General features: G+C 41.7%; 1 protein-coding gene across 1 annotated transcript in view; it reads left to right on the top strand.

Annotated features, from left to right (window-relative positions):
• The window catches only part of lta4h (leukotriene A4 hydrolase), a 72,407-nt gene that overhangs the window by 2,638 nt on the left and 55,853 nt on the right, over window positions 1–13,916 (top strand). The window contains exon 2 of the mRNA XM_043713296.1: window positions 8,980–9,110. Within this exon, the coding sequence (XP_043569231.1) occupies window positions 8,980–9,110 (131 nt within the window). The remainder of the gene's footprint in view (window positions 1–8,979; window positions 9,111–13,916) is intronic.

Below are 13,916 nucleotides of genomic sequence, written 5' to 3' on the forward strand. Positions count from 1 at the left end.
TTGTCTATTTATCCTATCTATGCCCCTCATAATTTTGTAAACCTCTATAAGATCACTCCTCAGCCTCTGGTCCAGGCAAACCAGCTCCGGCTTGTTCAGAATCTCCCTGTAGCTCAAATCCTCCAGCCCAGGCAACATCCTTGTAAATCTTTTCTGAACCCTTTCAAGTTTCACAACATCGTTCCAATAGGAAGGAGACCAGAATTGCTTGCAGTATGCCAACAGTGGCCTAACAAATGTCCTGTACAGCCGCAACATGACCTCCCAACTCCTGTACTCAATGCTCTGACCAATAAATGAGAACATGCCAAATGCTGCCTTCACTATCCTATCTACCTGCGACTCCACTTTCAAGGGCTGTGAACCTGCACTCCAAGGTCTTTTTGTTCAGCAACACTCCCTAGGACCTTACCATTAAGTGTATAAGTCCTGCTAAGATTTGCTTTCCCAAAATGCAGCACCTCTCATTTATCTAAATTAAATTCCATCTGCCACTTCTCAGCCCATTGGCCCATCTGATCAAGATCCTGTTGTAATCTGAGGTAACCTTCTTCGCTGTCCACTGCACCTCCATCTGCAAATTTACTAACTGTACCTCCTTACATACAAATCATTTATATAAATGACAAAAAGTAGAGGACCCAGCACCGATTCTTGTCGCAGTCCACTGGTCACAGGTCTCCAGTCTGAAAACCAACCCTCCATCACCACCCTCTGTCTTCTACCTTTGAGCCGGTTCTTTATCCAACTAGCTAGTTCTCCCTGTATTCCGTGAGATTAACCTTGCTGACCAGTCTCCCAGAAGTATGTGCCCAAGAAATATGAAAACACTTGATCTTTAACACTTCTGCAGTTTTATGCAATCATACAATTGCTTAATTTAAGTTGCAGAGTCAGAGGTATGCAGAAACAGACCCTTTGGTCCAACTTGTCCATGCTGAATAGATACCATCCAAGGAACAGGAGAATCGACGTTTTGGGCATAAGCCTTCTTCAGGAATGAGGAAAGTGTGCCCAGCAGGCTAAGATAAAAGGTAGGGAGGAGGGACTTGGGGGAGGGGCGTTGGAAATGCGATGGGTGGAAGGACCTCGTTCCTCCAGCAACACATTTTCAGCTCTGATCTCCAGCATCTGCAGTCCTCACTTTCTCCTCCATGCTAAATTAATCTAGGCCCACTTGCAAGCATTTGGCCCATATCTTTCTCAACCCTTCCTATTCATATAGCTATCTAGCTGCCTTTTAAATGTTATGATTTGGAGATGCTGGAGTTGGATTGGGGTGGTTAAGGTCAAAAATCAAAAGACACCAGGTTATAATCCAATGGGTTTATCTGAAGTTGCAAGCGTTTCTGCTTCCTCGGGCCATGCCTGAGGAATGACTAGAGCTCCAAGAGCTTGCAATTTTAAATAAACCAGTTGGACTAAACTTTGGTATTGTTTGATGTTTGTCGCTTCAAATGTTGTAATTGTACAAGTCTCTATCACTCAGTCTGGCAGCTCATTCCATACACTACCCTTTATGTGAAAACATTGACTCTTAGGCCCCTCTCTCCTCAAACCTTTGCTGTTCAGGTTGTAAGTTTGCTCATTGAGCTGGTGGGTTTGCTCTCAGACGTTTTGTCACCCATGTTAGGTAACATCATCTTTGAGCCTCTGGTGAAGCATTGGTCTTCTGTTCTGCTTTCTGTGTGCCTTGGTCTGTTAGAGGTGGGTGATATCATTTCTGGTTCTTTTTCTCAAAGGTTGGCAAATGGGGTCCAAATCAATGTGTTTATTGATGGAGTTCTGGTTTGAATGCCAGGCCTCTAGGAATTCCCATGTGTGTCTCTGTTTAGTCTGTCCTAGGTTGTCCCAGTTGAAATAGTGTCCTCCTTCATCTGTGTGTAAGGATACTAGTGATAGTGTGTCATGTCTTTGGCTACTTGTTCGTGTATCCTGGTAGCTAGTTTCCTTCCTATTTATCCGATATATTTATTACAGACCTTGCAGGGTATTTTGTAAATGACATTTGTTTTGCTGGTTGTTGGTAAAGGGTCCTTTAGGTTCATCAGCCGCTGTTTTAGTGTGTTGGTAGATTTGTGGGTTACCATGATGCCAAAGGGTCGAGTAATCTGGTAGTCATCTCCAAACTGTCTTTTGACATAAGGTAGTGTGGATAGAGTCTCTGGGCGTTTTGTGTTGTCATGTTTGGGTTTGTTGTTTAAGAGTTGGTGATCTGTATGTGTCACGTTCTTGAATATTCTGCATTGGTATTTTTCTTCAGTTGCTTGCAGCACCCAGGAACTACAACCTGTTGTGGCCTGTTTAAATAATGTCCTAATGTAGCTCCATTTGTGGGTGTTGGGATGATTGCTTCTGTAGTTAAGTATCTGGTCTGTGTGTTGCTTTCCTGTAGACGCTGGACTGCAGTTCTCTGGGTCATTCCACTGTGATATCTAGGAAGGGGAGTCTGTTATTGTTCTCTTTCTCTTCTGTGAAATTTATGCCAGCAAGGATGTTGTTGGTGATCTTGTCGATTTCCTCTAATTTGTTACATTTTGTGATGACAAATATGTCATCCATGTAGCGAATCCAAAGTTTGGGTTGGATTGTGGGGAGGGTGGTTCTTTAGAGTCTCTGCATTACTGCTTCTGCTAAGAATTCTGATATTGATGATCCCATAAATATTCCATTGATTCGTTTATAGGTCTTGTCATTTGAAGGTGAAGTGGGTCATGAGGTACAAGTCTACTGGCTTGAGGATGCTGTCCTTGCTGATGGAGTTGGTGCTGTCTGGTATTTGTGTCTTTGGTTCACCCAGTAGTGCGATCAGTATTTCTTCGGCCAGGCTGGTTTTAATTGATGTAAATCTGGCCGTAACGTGGAAGAAGACAATGACTTTGTCCTCTTCTACCTTGGTGTTTTTGATGTTCAGGAATTCTTGAGTGGAATGGATGGAGTGGCATGAGTCTTCTAATAGGTATTTGAGATTTCAGTGGAGTTCCTTTTCCGATTTGAATGTCGGTGTGTCGGGGAGTGCCGATTCACATCAATTAACATCAACCTGGCCAAAGAAACACTGATCGTACTACTGGACGAACCAAGGAGACAAACACCAGACAGCAATAACTCCATCAGCAAGGACAGCATCCTCAAGCTAGTAGACTTATGCCTCATGACCCCTTCACCTTCAATGACAAGACCTACAAACAAATTGATGAAACACACATGGGATCATCAATATTAGAATTCTTAGCAGAAGCAATAATGCAGAGATTCAAATGAACCACTGTCCCCGTGATCCAACCCAAAACACATTTGTCATCAAAAAACAGAACCAATTAGGGGAAACCTACAATATCATCATCAACATCCTTTCTGGCATAAAAATTTCTCAAGAGAATGAGAACAACAATAGACTCCTCTTCCTAGATGTCACAGTGGAACGACCAGCATCTACAGAAAAGCAGCACACACTGACCAGGTACTTAACTACAGAAGCAATCATCCCAACACCCACAAACATTTGCATCAGGACATTATTAAAACAGGGCATAACACGCTGCAGCACTCAAACTCCTAGCAGCAGAAGAAAAATACCTATACAGCGTATTCAAGAACAACAGGTACCCGATAAACACAGTTCACCAATTCTTAAACAGAAAACCAAATCAAGCTGACACAATGTGCCCAGAAACTCTAGCCACATTACCATACATCAAATACATCTCTGAAATGACTTACAGACTACTTTGACCCCTTGGCATCATGGTAGCCCATAAACCTTATCAAAATGTTAAAACAGCTACTGATTAACCTAAAGGACCATGTACCAACAACCAGCAAAACAAATGTCATTTACAAAATACCCTGCAAGGATTGCAACAAATACTACATTAGACATACAGGTAGGAAACTAGCTACCAGAATACACAAACACCAACTAGCCTCCAAAAGACATGACCAACTATCACTAGTATCCTTACACACAGATGTAGGAGGACACCACTTCGACTGGGACAACACATCCATCTTAGGACAGGCTAAACAGTCATGCACAGGAATTCCTAGAGGTGTGACATTAAACCGGAACTCCATCAATAAATACATCGATTGGACCCCATTTACCAACCTGAGAAAAAGAACCAGAAATGGTATCCTCCACCTTTTAATAGACCAAGACACACACATTGAAAGTGAGACAGAACACCAGCATTCACTAGAGGCTCACTGACATTACCAATCATGGTGACGAAATGTCTGAGAACCAGCTCAGCAAGCAAGCTTACAACCTGAACTGTGAGGTCATGAATAAGGTTTCAAGGTTGCGGGAGTGTACCAGCAGGCAGGAAGGTGGTTTGAAGTGTGTCTACTTCAAAACCAGGAGCATCCAGAATGAGGTGCATGAACTTGCAGCATGGGTTGGTACCTGGTACTTCGATGTTGTGGCCACTTCGGAGACATTGATAAAGCAGGGACAAGGAATAGTTGCTGCTGGTTCCGGGGTCGAGATCTTCCAGTAAGATCAGGGAAGGTGGTAAAAGAGGCATAGATGTAGCATTGTTAGTCAAGGACACTATTACGGTGGCAGAAAAGATGCTTCATGAGGATTCGTCTACTGAGATAGTATGGGCTGAGGTTAGAAACAGGAACAGAGAGGTCACCCTGTTGGAAGTTTTCTATAGGCCTGAGAATAGTTCCAGAGATGTAGAGGAAAAGATTACAATGATGATTCTGGATAGGAGCGAAAGTAATAGGGTAGTTGTTATGGGGGACTTTAACTTTCCAAATATTGGCTGGAAACACTATAGTTCGTGTACTTTTAGATGGGTCAGTTTTTGTCCAATATGTGCAGGAGGGCTTCCTGACATAGTATGTAGAGAGGCCACGTTGCATTTGGTACTGGGTAAAGAGCCAGGCAGGTGCGGGGTTTTGGAGATAGGTGAGCACTTTGGTGATAGTGACCACAATTGGTTCAGTTTACTTTAGTGATGGAAAAGGATAGATATATATTACAGGGCAAGAGTTATAGCTGGGGGAAAGGCAATTATGATGCGATTAGGCGAGATTTAGGATGCATAGGATGGGGAAGGAAACTGATGGGCATGGGCACAATTGAAATATGGAGTTTGTTCAAGGAACAGCTACTATGTGTCCTTGATAATTGTGTACCTGTCAGGCAAGGAGGAAATGGTCGAACAAGGGTACCATGGTTAACTAAAGAAGTTGAATCTCTTATCAAGAGGAATAAGGAGGCTTATATAAAAGATGAGACGTGAAAGCTCAATTAGGGCACTTGAGAGTTACAAATTAGCCAGGAAGGACCTAAAAGAGAGCTAAGAGGAGCCAGGAGGGGACATGAAAAGTCATTGGCAGGTAGAATCAAGGAATACTCTTAAAGATGCCTATACGTATGGCAGGCATAAAACTAGGGTAAGATTAGAGCCAGTCAAGGACAGTAGTGGGAGGTTGTGCATGGAGTCAGAAGAGCTAAATTAATATCTTTCATCAGTATTCACATAGGAGAAAGACAACGTTATCGAGGAGAATACTGAGATACAGGCCATTAGACCAGACAGGATTGAGGTTCATAAGGAGGAGGTGTTAGCAATTCTGGAAAGTGTGAAAATAGATAAGTTCCCTGGGCCAGATGGGATTTATCCTAGGATTCTCTGGGAAGCCTGGGGAGGAAATTGCAGAGCCTTTGGCTTAGATCTTTGTTATCATTGTCTACAGGAATAGTGCCAGAAGACTAGAGGATTGCAAATGTTGTGCCCTTGTTCAAGAAGGGGAGGAGAGGTGACCCTGGTAATTATAGACCTGTGAGCCTTGCTTCTATTGTTAGAAAAGATTATAAGAGAGGATTTATAATAATCTAGAAAGGAATAAGTTGACTAGGGATAGTCAACATGGTTTTGTGAAAGGTAGGACGTTATTGAATTCTTTTGAGGAGGTGACTAAACTGGTAGATGAGGGTAAAGCGAGTGATGTGATGTATATGGGTTTTGGTGAAACATTTGACAAAGTTCCCCATGGTAGGTTATTGTGCAAAATGCAGAGGCATGGGATTGAGAGTGATTTAGTGATTTGGATCAGAAATTGGCTAGCTGTAAGAAGACGGAGGGTGCTGGTTGATGAGAAATGTTCATCCTGGAGTTCATTTACTAGTGGTGTACCACAAGATCTGTTTTGGGGCCACAGCTGCTTGTCATTTTTAGAAATCACCTGGATGAGGGCGTAGAAGGAGGGTTAACAAATTTGCGGATGACACTAACGTCGGTGGAGTCGTGGCCGGTGCAGAAGAATGTTGCCGGTTACAGAGCGACATAGGTAAGCTGCAGAGCTGGACTGAGAGGTGACAAATGGAGTTTAATGCGGAAAACTGTGAAGTGATTCACTTTGGAAGGATTAACAGGAATATAGAGTACTGGGCTAATGGTAAGATTCTTGGTAGTATAGATGAGCAGAAGAGATCTGTGTCCACGTGCATAGATCCCTGAAATTTGCCACCCTGGTTGATAGGGTTGTTAAGAAGGCATACGGTGTGTTGGCTTTTATTGGTAAAAGGATTGAGCTTTGGAGCCATGAGATCATGTTGCAGCTGTACAAAATTCTGCGGCCACACTTGAAGTATTGTGTACAGTTCTGGTTGTCACTTTATCAGAAGGATGTGGAAGTTTTGGAAAGGATGCAGAGATTTACTAGCATGTTGCCTGGTATGGAGGAAAGGCCTTACGAGGAAAGGCTGACGAACTTGAGGCTGTTTTCGTTGGAGAGAAGTAGTTTAAGAGGTGACTTCGTAGAGGCATACAGAGGGTTAGATAGGGTGGACAATAGTAGCCTTTTTCCTTGGATGGTGATGGCTAGCACAAAGGGACATAGCTTTAAATTAAGGGGTGATAGAAATAGGTCAGATGTCAGAAGTAGTTTCTTTACTCAGAGTAGTAAGGGTATGGAATGCCCTGCCTGTAACAACAGTGGACTCGCCAATATTAAGAGCATTTCAAAGGTTATTGAGTAAACACATGATTGAATAGTATAGGTTAGGTGGCCTTTAGATTGTTGCACGGACCTGTGAAACCATAGAGAGCTGAAGGGCCTGTAATGCGCTGTTATGTTCAACGTTCAACCTGAGCTACAAATCTTCTCAAAAATTGGACTCCCCTACTCTGGGCAAAAGATCTTGACCAGTCACCCATCCGTGATCGTCATAACTTTATAAACTTCTATAACATAACCCTTCTGCCTCCACCCCAGGGAAAATATCCCTAGCCTATTCAGCCTCTTCTCTATAGCTCAAACCCTCACCCTGGTGACATCTTTGTAAATCATTTCTAAGCCCTTACAAGTTTCACACATCTTTCCTATAGCAGGGAGGCCAGAATTGAATGCAGTATTCCAAAACTAGCTTAACCAATGTCCTGCACAGCCACAACATGACCTCTCAACTCATATTCACTGCACTGACCAATAAAGGTAAGTGTACCAAGTGCCTCCTTCACTAACCTGTCTACCTGTAACTCCACTTCCAAGGAACTATAAACCTGCACTCCAAGGTCTCTTTGTTCAGCAACACTCCCTAGAACTTTACCACTAAGTGCGTAAGTCCTGCACTGATTTACCTGACCAAAATGTAGCACCTCATTTATCTACATTAAATTTCATCACCCCATTGGACCACCTGATCAAGGTTCTATTGTACTCTGAAAGAACCACCTTCGTTGTCCACCACATCACCAATTTTTGTGTCAAATGCAAACCTACTCACCATACCTCCTATATTTGCATTCAAATCATTACCTGTGTATAAATAACAATCTGGTAGCTCGATAGTGAATTTGGAATAGGATTGTAGGTGAATGTTTACTAAATTAAATAGTCTTATACTTTGAAAATATCATAGTAGATGACTGAACTCAGGATCAAGATTTAGACATTATTCATTTGAGAACAATTTTTTTGATGCATTAAAACAGATACATTTCTGATTCTTGTGATTGGTCACCCTGATTTTGAATCCGGTTAGACGTGGTGTTCTTCCATCTGAATGGAATACTGTGAATGGCTGTAGCAATATTGAGCCATGAAAGTCATTGAGCTACTTTGGCAAATCCATTCCTGTACAGAACCTTGGTATGTGGACTTGGATACATCATGATAATTACATACAAATGTTGCTGATGTGGAACTTTGTTTTTAACAACTGTATAATTACACTATCTGTGCAATTTATTATCCCTTATGCTCCTCCTGATAAGATGTTGCTGTTGAAACACTGCCATTGCTGACTTGACTTAATTTATTTCTAAAAGTTAGCACGTGTTGCTACCATTGCTCTCTTTTCCAATTTTCACTTCCCTTCTAAAGGCAGAGGCTCCTGCTGCAATTTCTTTTCAGTATAAGGTGTGTATATATAGATTTGCGCTTATGCGAAATTGAATTATAATTAATTCTGTCTAAAAGGGTTTGTAGGTTTAAGATAGCAAACAAAGCAAATCTCATATTTAAACATATACTTTCAAATTCAGGGTTTTCAGTTTTTAAAATTCATTCGCAAGACGCAGATGTCACTGGCCAAGATAGTATTTATTACCCGCCTCTACCCAGAGGGCAGGTGAGAGTCATCTGTATTACTGTGGGTCTGGAGTCGCATGTAGGCCAGACCAGGTAAGAAGGGCAGATTTCCTTCCCTGAAAGGACATTAATGAACTAGATAGGTTTTCCAGTGATCAGCAGCAGTTTCACTGTCATCATTAGACTCTTAATCCTAGATTTTTTAAAAAATTAAATTCAGTTTCCACCATCTGCTGTGGTGTGACTTGAATCTGGGTCCCCAGAAATTTACCAGAGTCTCTGGATTAATAATCTACTTATAATATCACTAGCAATCACTTCCTCTGTAATGAAGTTACAACCATACTTTCTGCTTTTACAATTTAATATATCTGCTTCACTATAACGCTGATACCTAACTGTCAATTTTGCACTTTTTATTTATAGATCTTGGATACAAGGGACCTTAAAATACTCCAGGCTACAATCAATGGACAGGAAGTCAAGTTTACACTTGGAAATAAGCACTCTTATAAAGGAACACCCTTGACAATTTCTCTTCCGTATAAATTACTGCGGTATGAAGCTGAAACTTAGTAAATTTTTTTGCTTCATTTAATCATCCAGTAATTGCTATCAAATCTTGTTACTTAATGCTCACTAATTTCCCATGGAGTTGCTCATGGGAGTCAAATTTTCAGATGAGGCAAGATCGAGAGTGGAATGATTGGATTTACTCACTTTTGAAGATATGAAATATGTCCTTATGTTTATACATTTCTGTATAGACTCCATGAGTGTGTTCACAATGAAAACTGCCGATAGAAAAGTTGCACCCTAACTACACCCTCTTGCTGTGATGCAACATCCTCTTAGATCAGAATTTTTGATAACAGACTGGAATGATGACATTTATACTCTTTCACTCAAGTTGTTTTTTAAATTTATGGGTTGGCCATTCCTTTTGTAATTCCGTTCGCACTTAGATTTGTAATTTATACATTAAATGGCATGTTTACACAGGACCAGAGATATTTTTAAAACCGTCTGTTTTCTTTTTTTCTGAAACATCTAGTTTTAACCTTTCCCTCCCTGCCCCAGTTTCTTTTCACTAAATTCACATGAGCTGGTCGATGTTGCTTGTCCTGTCCTTATTGATGCAAAATTGAGACAGTTCCCAGCCTCTTTCAGCTAATTTCCTGTGATATAAGAGCTGGACAAACATTCAAGAAATGTATTTTCACATAGACAGTTCCATGGGTGGTGACTAGTGTCTAGTACTTTTCTAATAACTTATCTTTCATTTTTGAATATGAATGGCAAATTTTGGTGAACAATTGAGCTGAAAACTGGATACTTAAATCAACTCTACTTCTTGAAATAATTCCACAGAGGCTGGAATCCTATCACAAAGTCATCCTTTATTTACATGTGCATAATACTTGACTGGGGTCTGGCTTCCTCCGAGCCAGCTGCAAGAGTGACCAGATCCTTTGACATGCCGGTTTATATTTTTCTTGCAATAAAGAAAACCAAAATAAAATCAAAACAAAGTCTACCTGAAACAAGGGAGAAGAGACAAAAAGGAAAACTCTCCTCAGTTGGAAACCCAACAGCAGTAATGAACACACTGACTGTGTGGTCCAGGCAGTTCAGAGGTCAGTCCCCTCTCTAAAAGAGAGAGTCCTTTCACCACTGGTCCAGCTCTGTGAACAGCATGTCTGACACTCCACTTTATCATCTGTCAGCCAGGACTCCCTGGTAGGGGCTCTTAATCTGGTCCAATCAGAGAACTTATGCATTCTACAAGGTCCACCTGGTTGACCTTGTAAAAATAGGCCCACACGCGCGCACACACGCTCTTATTGAGATTCTTCTTGCAATTTGAATCTGTATTTTTAGTACTCTGGTACGTACTTAATCACAACCCAAGCAAAATGCTGTTGACACTGGAAATCTGAAATTAAAAACAAAATGCTGAATAGAAAACTAAAATATTAACTGTTTTACCACACTTTGTATAGTACTTATTTTTACTGTGGAAAGCAATGGCACAGCCATGCAGTACAGAAAAGGCCCTGCAGCTCATCAAATCTGTACCATCAAAAATATACCCTAATGTGCACAAGTCCCACTTTTCCACACCTGGTCCATCGTCTTCAATGTAAGACATTTCAAGTATTTTTTAAAGGTTGTGAGTTTCCCGTTTCAGCTATACTCCCAGTAGTGCATTCGACCCCACCGCCCCATGACCAAAAGGTCTTTCCTCTAATCCCCTCTAAACTTCCTGCTTTTTCACTAAAATTGAATCAAGAGTATGTTGCTGGGAAAGCACAGCAGGTCACGCAGCTTCGAGGAGCAAGAGAGTTGATGTATAAGGCATATTCCTTTCATCAGGAATGAGGCTTGTGGACCAGGGGTTGAGAGATAAATGGGAGTGGGATGGGGGGGGGGGGAAAGTAGCTAATAAAGTGATAGGTAGATGAAGGTGTGAGAGAAGGTGATGGACAGGTCAGGAGAGTGGTGCTGAGTTGGAGGTTTGGGTCTAGGATAATGTGGGAGGAGGGGAAATGAGGAAGCTGTTGAAATTCATATTTATCCCTTGTGGTTGCAGGATCCCAAGGTGAAATATGAGGCATTCTTCCTCGGTGTCGGGTGGTAACGGTTTGGCGGTGGCGGAAGCTCAGAAGCTGCATGTCCTTGACTGAGTGGGAGGGGGAGTTGAAGTGTTCAGCCATAAGGCGATGGGTTTGGTAGGTGCAGGTATCAAAGAGATTTCTCTGAAACGATCTGCAAGAAGGCGTCCTGTCTCCCTGATGTAGAGGAGACCGCAACAGATGCAGTAGATGACATTGGTAGAGGTACAGGTAAATTTCTGACGGATGTGGATTGTTTCAAAGAACATTTCTAGGACAGCCGCACCCACCAATCCCACTGCTTCATGGCTGAATAATTCAACTCCCTCTCCCATTCCATCAGAGATATGCAGGTCTTGGGCCGCCTGTACTGCCAAACCATTACCACCTAACGACTGGAGAAATAACGCCTCATATTCCGCCTTGGGACTCTGCAGCCACATGGGATAAATGTGGATTTCAAAAGCTTCCTCATTTCCCCTCCCCCAACTTTATCCCAGTCCCAACCTCCAAATCAGTACCATCCTCCTGCCCTGTCCATCACTCTCCCTTTGACCTATCACCTCCCTCATTTTCATCCACCTCTTGGTTTCTCAGCTACCTTGCCCCCAACACCAATCCCCTACCATTTATCTCTCAGCCCCCAGCTCATAAGCCTCCGCCCTAATGGAGGGCTTATGCCCAAAACATCAATTCTCCTGCTCCTTGGATGCTGCCTAACCTGCTGAGCTTTCCCAGCAACACCCTCTAGTCTGATCTCCAGCATCTCCCTCTTTGAAATTATGCACCCGTATTACAGAGCTCTTAACTAAGGGGAACAGCTGCTTTCTCTTCACCCTGTCCATGCGCTTCAAAATCTTATACATCTCTAACAGTTCCCCTTCTAGCCTTTGCTGCTCCAAAGAAAGCAACCCAAGGTTATCTCTTCATAGCTAAAGTATTTCATTTGAGGCAACATCCTGGTGAATCTACTTTACTCCCCAACCAATGCAATTGCTTCCTTCCTGTCAAGTGTGATGACCAGAGCTGCACATAGTACTCTAGCTCTGGCCTAAACAAAGTTCTGTACAACTCTAACATGAATGCCACTGTAATATGAGTACCAATGTTTGCTATCTCCCCTCCTTTTTGAGTTCAGAAGGATGAGGAATTGAGAAATTTTAAAATTATGAAAAAGAAGTTTCATGGAGTGAATATAGAGAAATAATTTCTTGAGGGAAATCCAGAAATACTGGAGCACACAATCTTTACATTGGAGTCAAAATGAGACTTGGAAATATTTTTATCTGCAGTAAAGGGAAGTCTGGAGTTTTTTTTTCTCTTTCACCCCCTATCCCTACATTTTCAAATAAAAAGACTGGATGCTGGACAAATTAAGAGCTTTGTTGGGTAAGGAAGGAAATTAAGGGGTATGGAACACAGGGTTTCAGACCAGCCAAGATCTTATTTCTTGATGGAACAGGTCAGAGCAGGTGAATTGGCCCTCTGTGCTGTTTGCCAGTAATTTTAGCAGTTAAAGTAATTGACGAGGAAACGAAATGAAAATCCGTATAATTATTCTTTTTTTTTAAGTGTATAGTGCCAAACTTCATTCAAAGCTTTGATCAGATTCAGAGCAATGATTCAGGTGGTGAGTAGTAAAGTAAATGAGTTCATCAGTGAATAAATGTTGCTGAAAACTGTACTAGCAACTTTAGACCTGATCAGAACTTTGAAGATGTATCATTTTGTAGTTGATATTATAAAAAAAACCCTGAAATATTGGAAAAGTAAATGTGAGATGCTGTTTGTATTCCTGTGAATTTGTACTGAAAACAACAATTGCTGGACATCACAGCAGGCCAGGCCATGGAGAGAGAGCAATCTAACATTTTGACTCTAAGTGACTTTTCATCACAGTGCCTTGCTAGTTGTCTGGCCAATGGCTTCATCGCATGTTAAAGTGATTCACAATATTAGAGTATTAATGAATAATTTAAATATGTCTGTTTATAATCAGACTTGGCATTGTAGAACCAATATTAATCATTTTTGGCTGAATAAATATAAATGTAAAAGTGGCATCAGGAATATAGCAACGTGGTTGGTTATCCATATTAGTCTATGATTTGATTAGATTCCCTACAGTGTGGAAACAGGCCCTTCAGCCCAACAAGTCCACAGGCAGACACTGAGAGAATGTGCAAACTCCACACAGACAGTCGCCCGAGGCTGGAATCGAACCTTGGGACCCTGGTGCTGTGAGATAGCAGTGCTAACCACTGAGCCACCGTGCCACCCTTAACAGGGGTTGCTAAAAACAGAAGGATTAACTTGCAATTCTAACATGCCTTCCATGTTACTAGGGCACCTTCAATGTGCTAGTTTTGAAGCATTCAAAACTAACACATTGAACATAGAACATAGAAGAATACAGCGCAGTACAGGCCCTTTGGCCCTCGATGTTGTGCCGATCCAAGCCCACCTAACCTACACTAGCCCACTATCTTCTATATGCCTATCCAATGCCCGCTTAAATGCCCATTAAAGAGGGAGAGTCCACCACTGCTACTGGCAGTGCATTCCATTGAAGGTACCTAAATTAATACACAGCAAAATGTGATAAATTTATCAGTTAATCTATTGTAATTTTGACAAAAGGAGCAGGTATTTTCCATAAAGAGCTGTCTCTTCCCCAGATAGTGCCGGGGTCTTTTGTATCCATAACAAAGCAGGTTTAATGTCTCTTCTGAAGATGGCTACAATACA

This window comes from Chiloscyllium plagiosum, chromosome 23 (genome assembly GCF_004010195.1).
Source record: "Chiloscyllium plagiosum isolate BGI_BamShark_2017 chromosome 23, ASM401019v2, whole genome shotgun sequence".
In the NCBI taxonomy this organism is placed as follows: Eukaryota; Metazoa; Chordata; class Chondrichthyes; order Orectolobiformes; family Hemiscylliidae; genus Chiloscyllium; species Chiloscyllium plagiosum.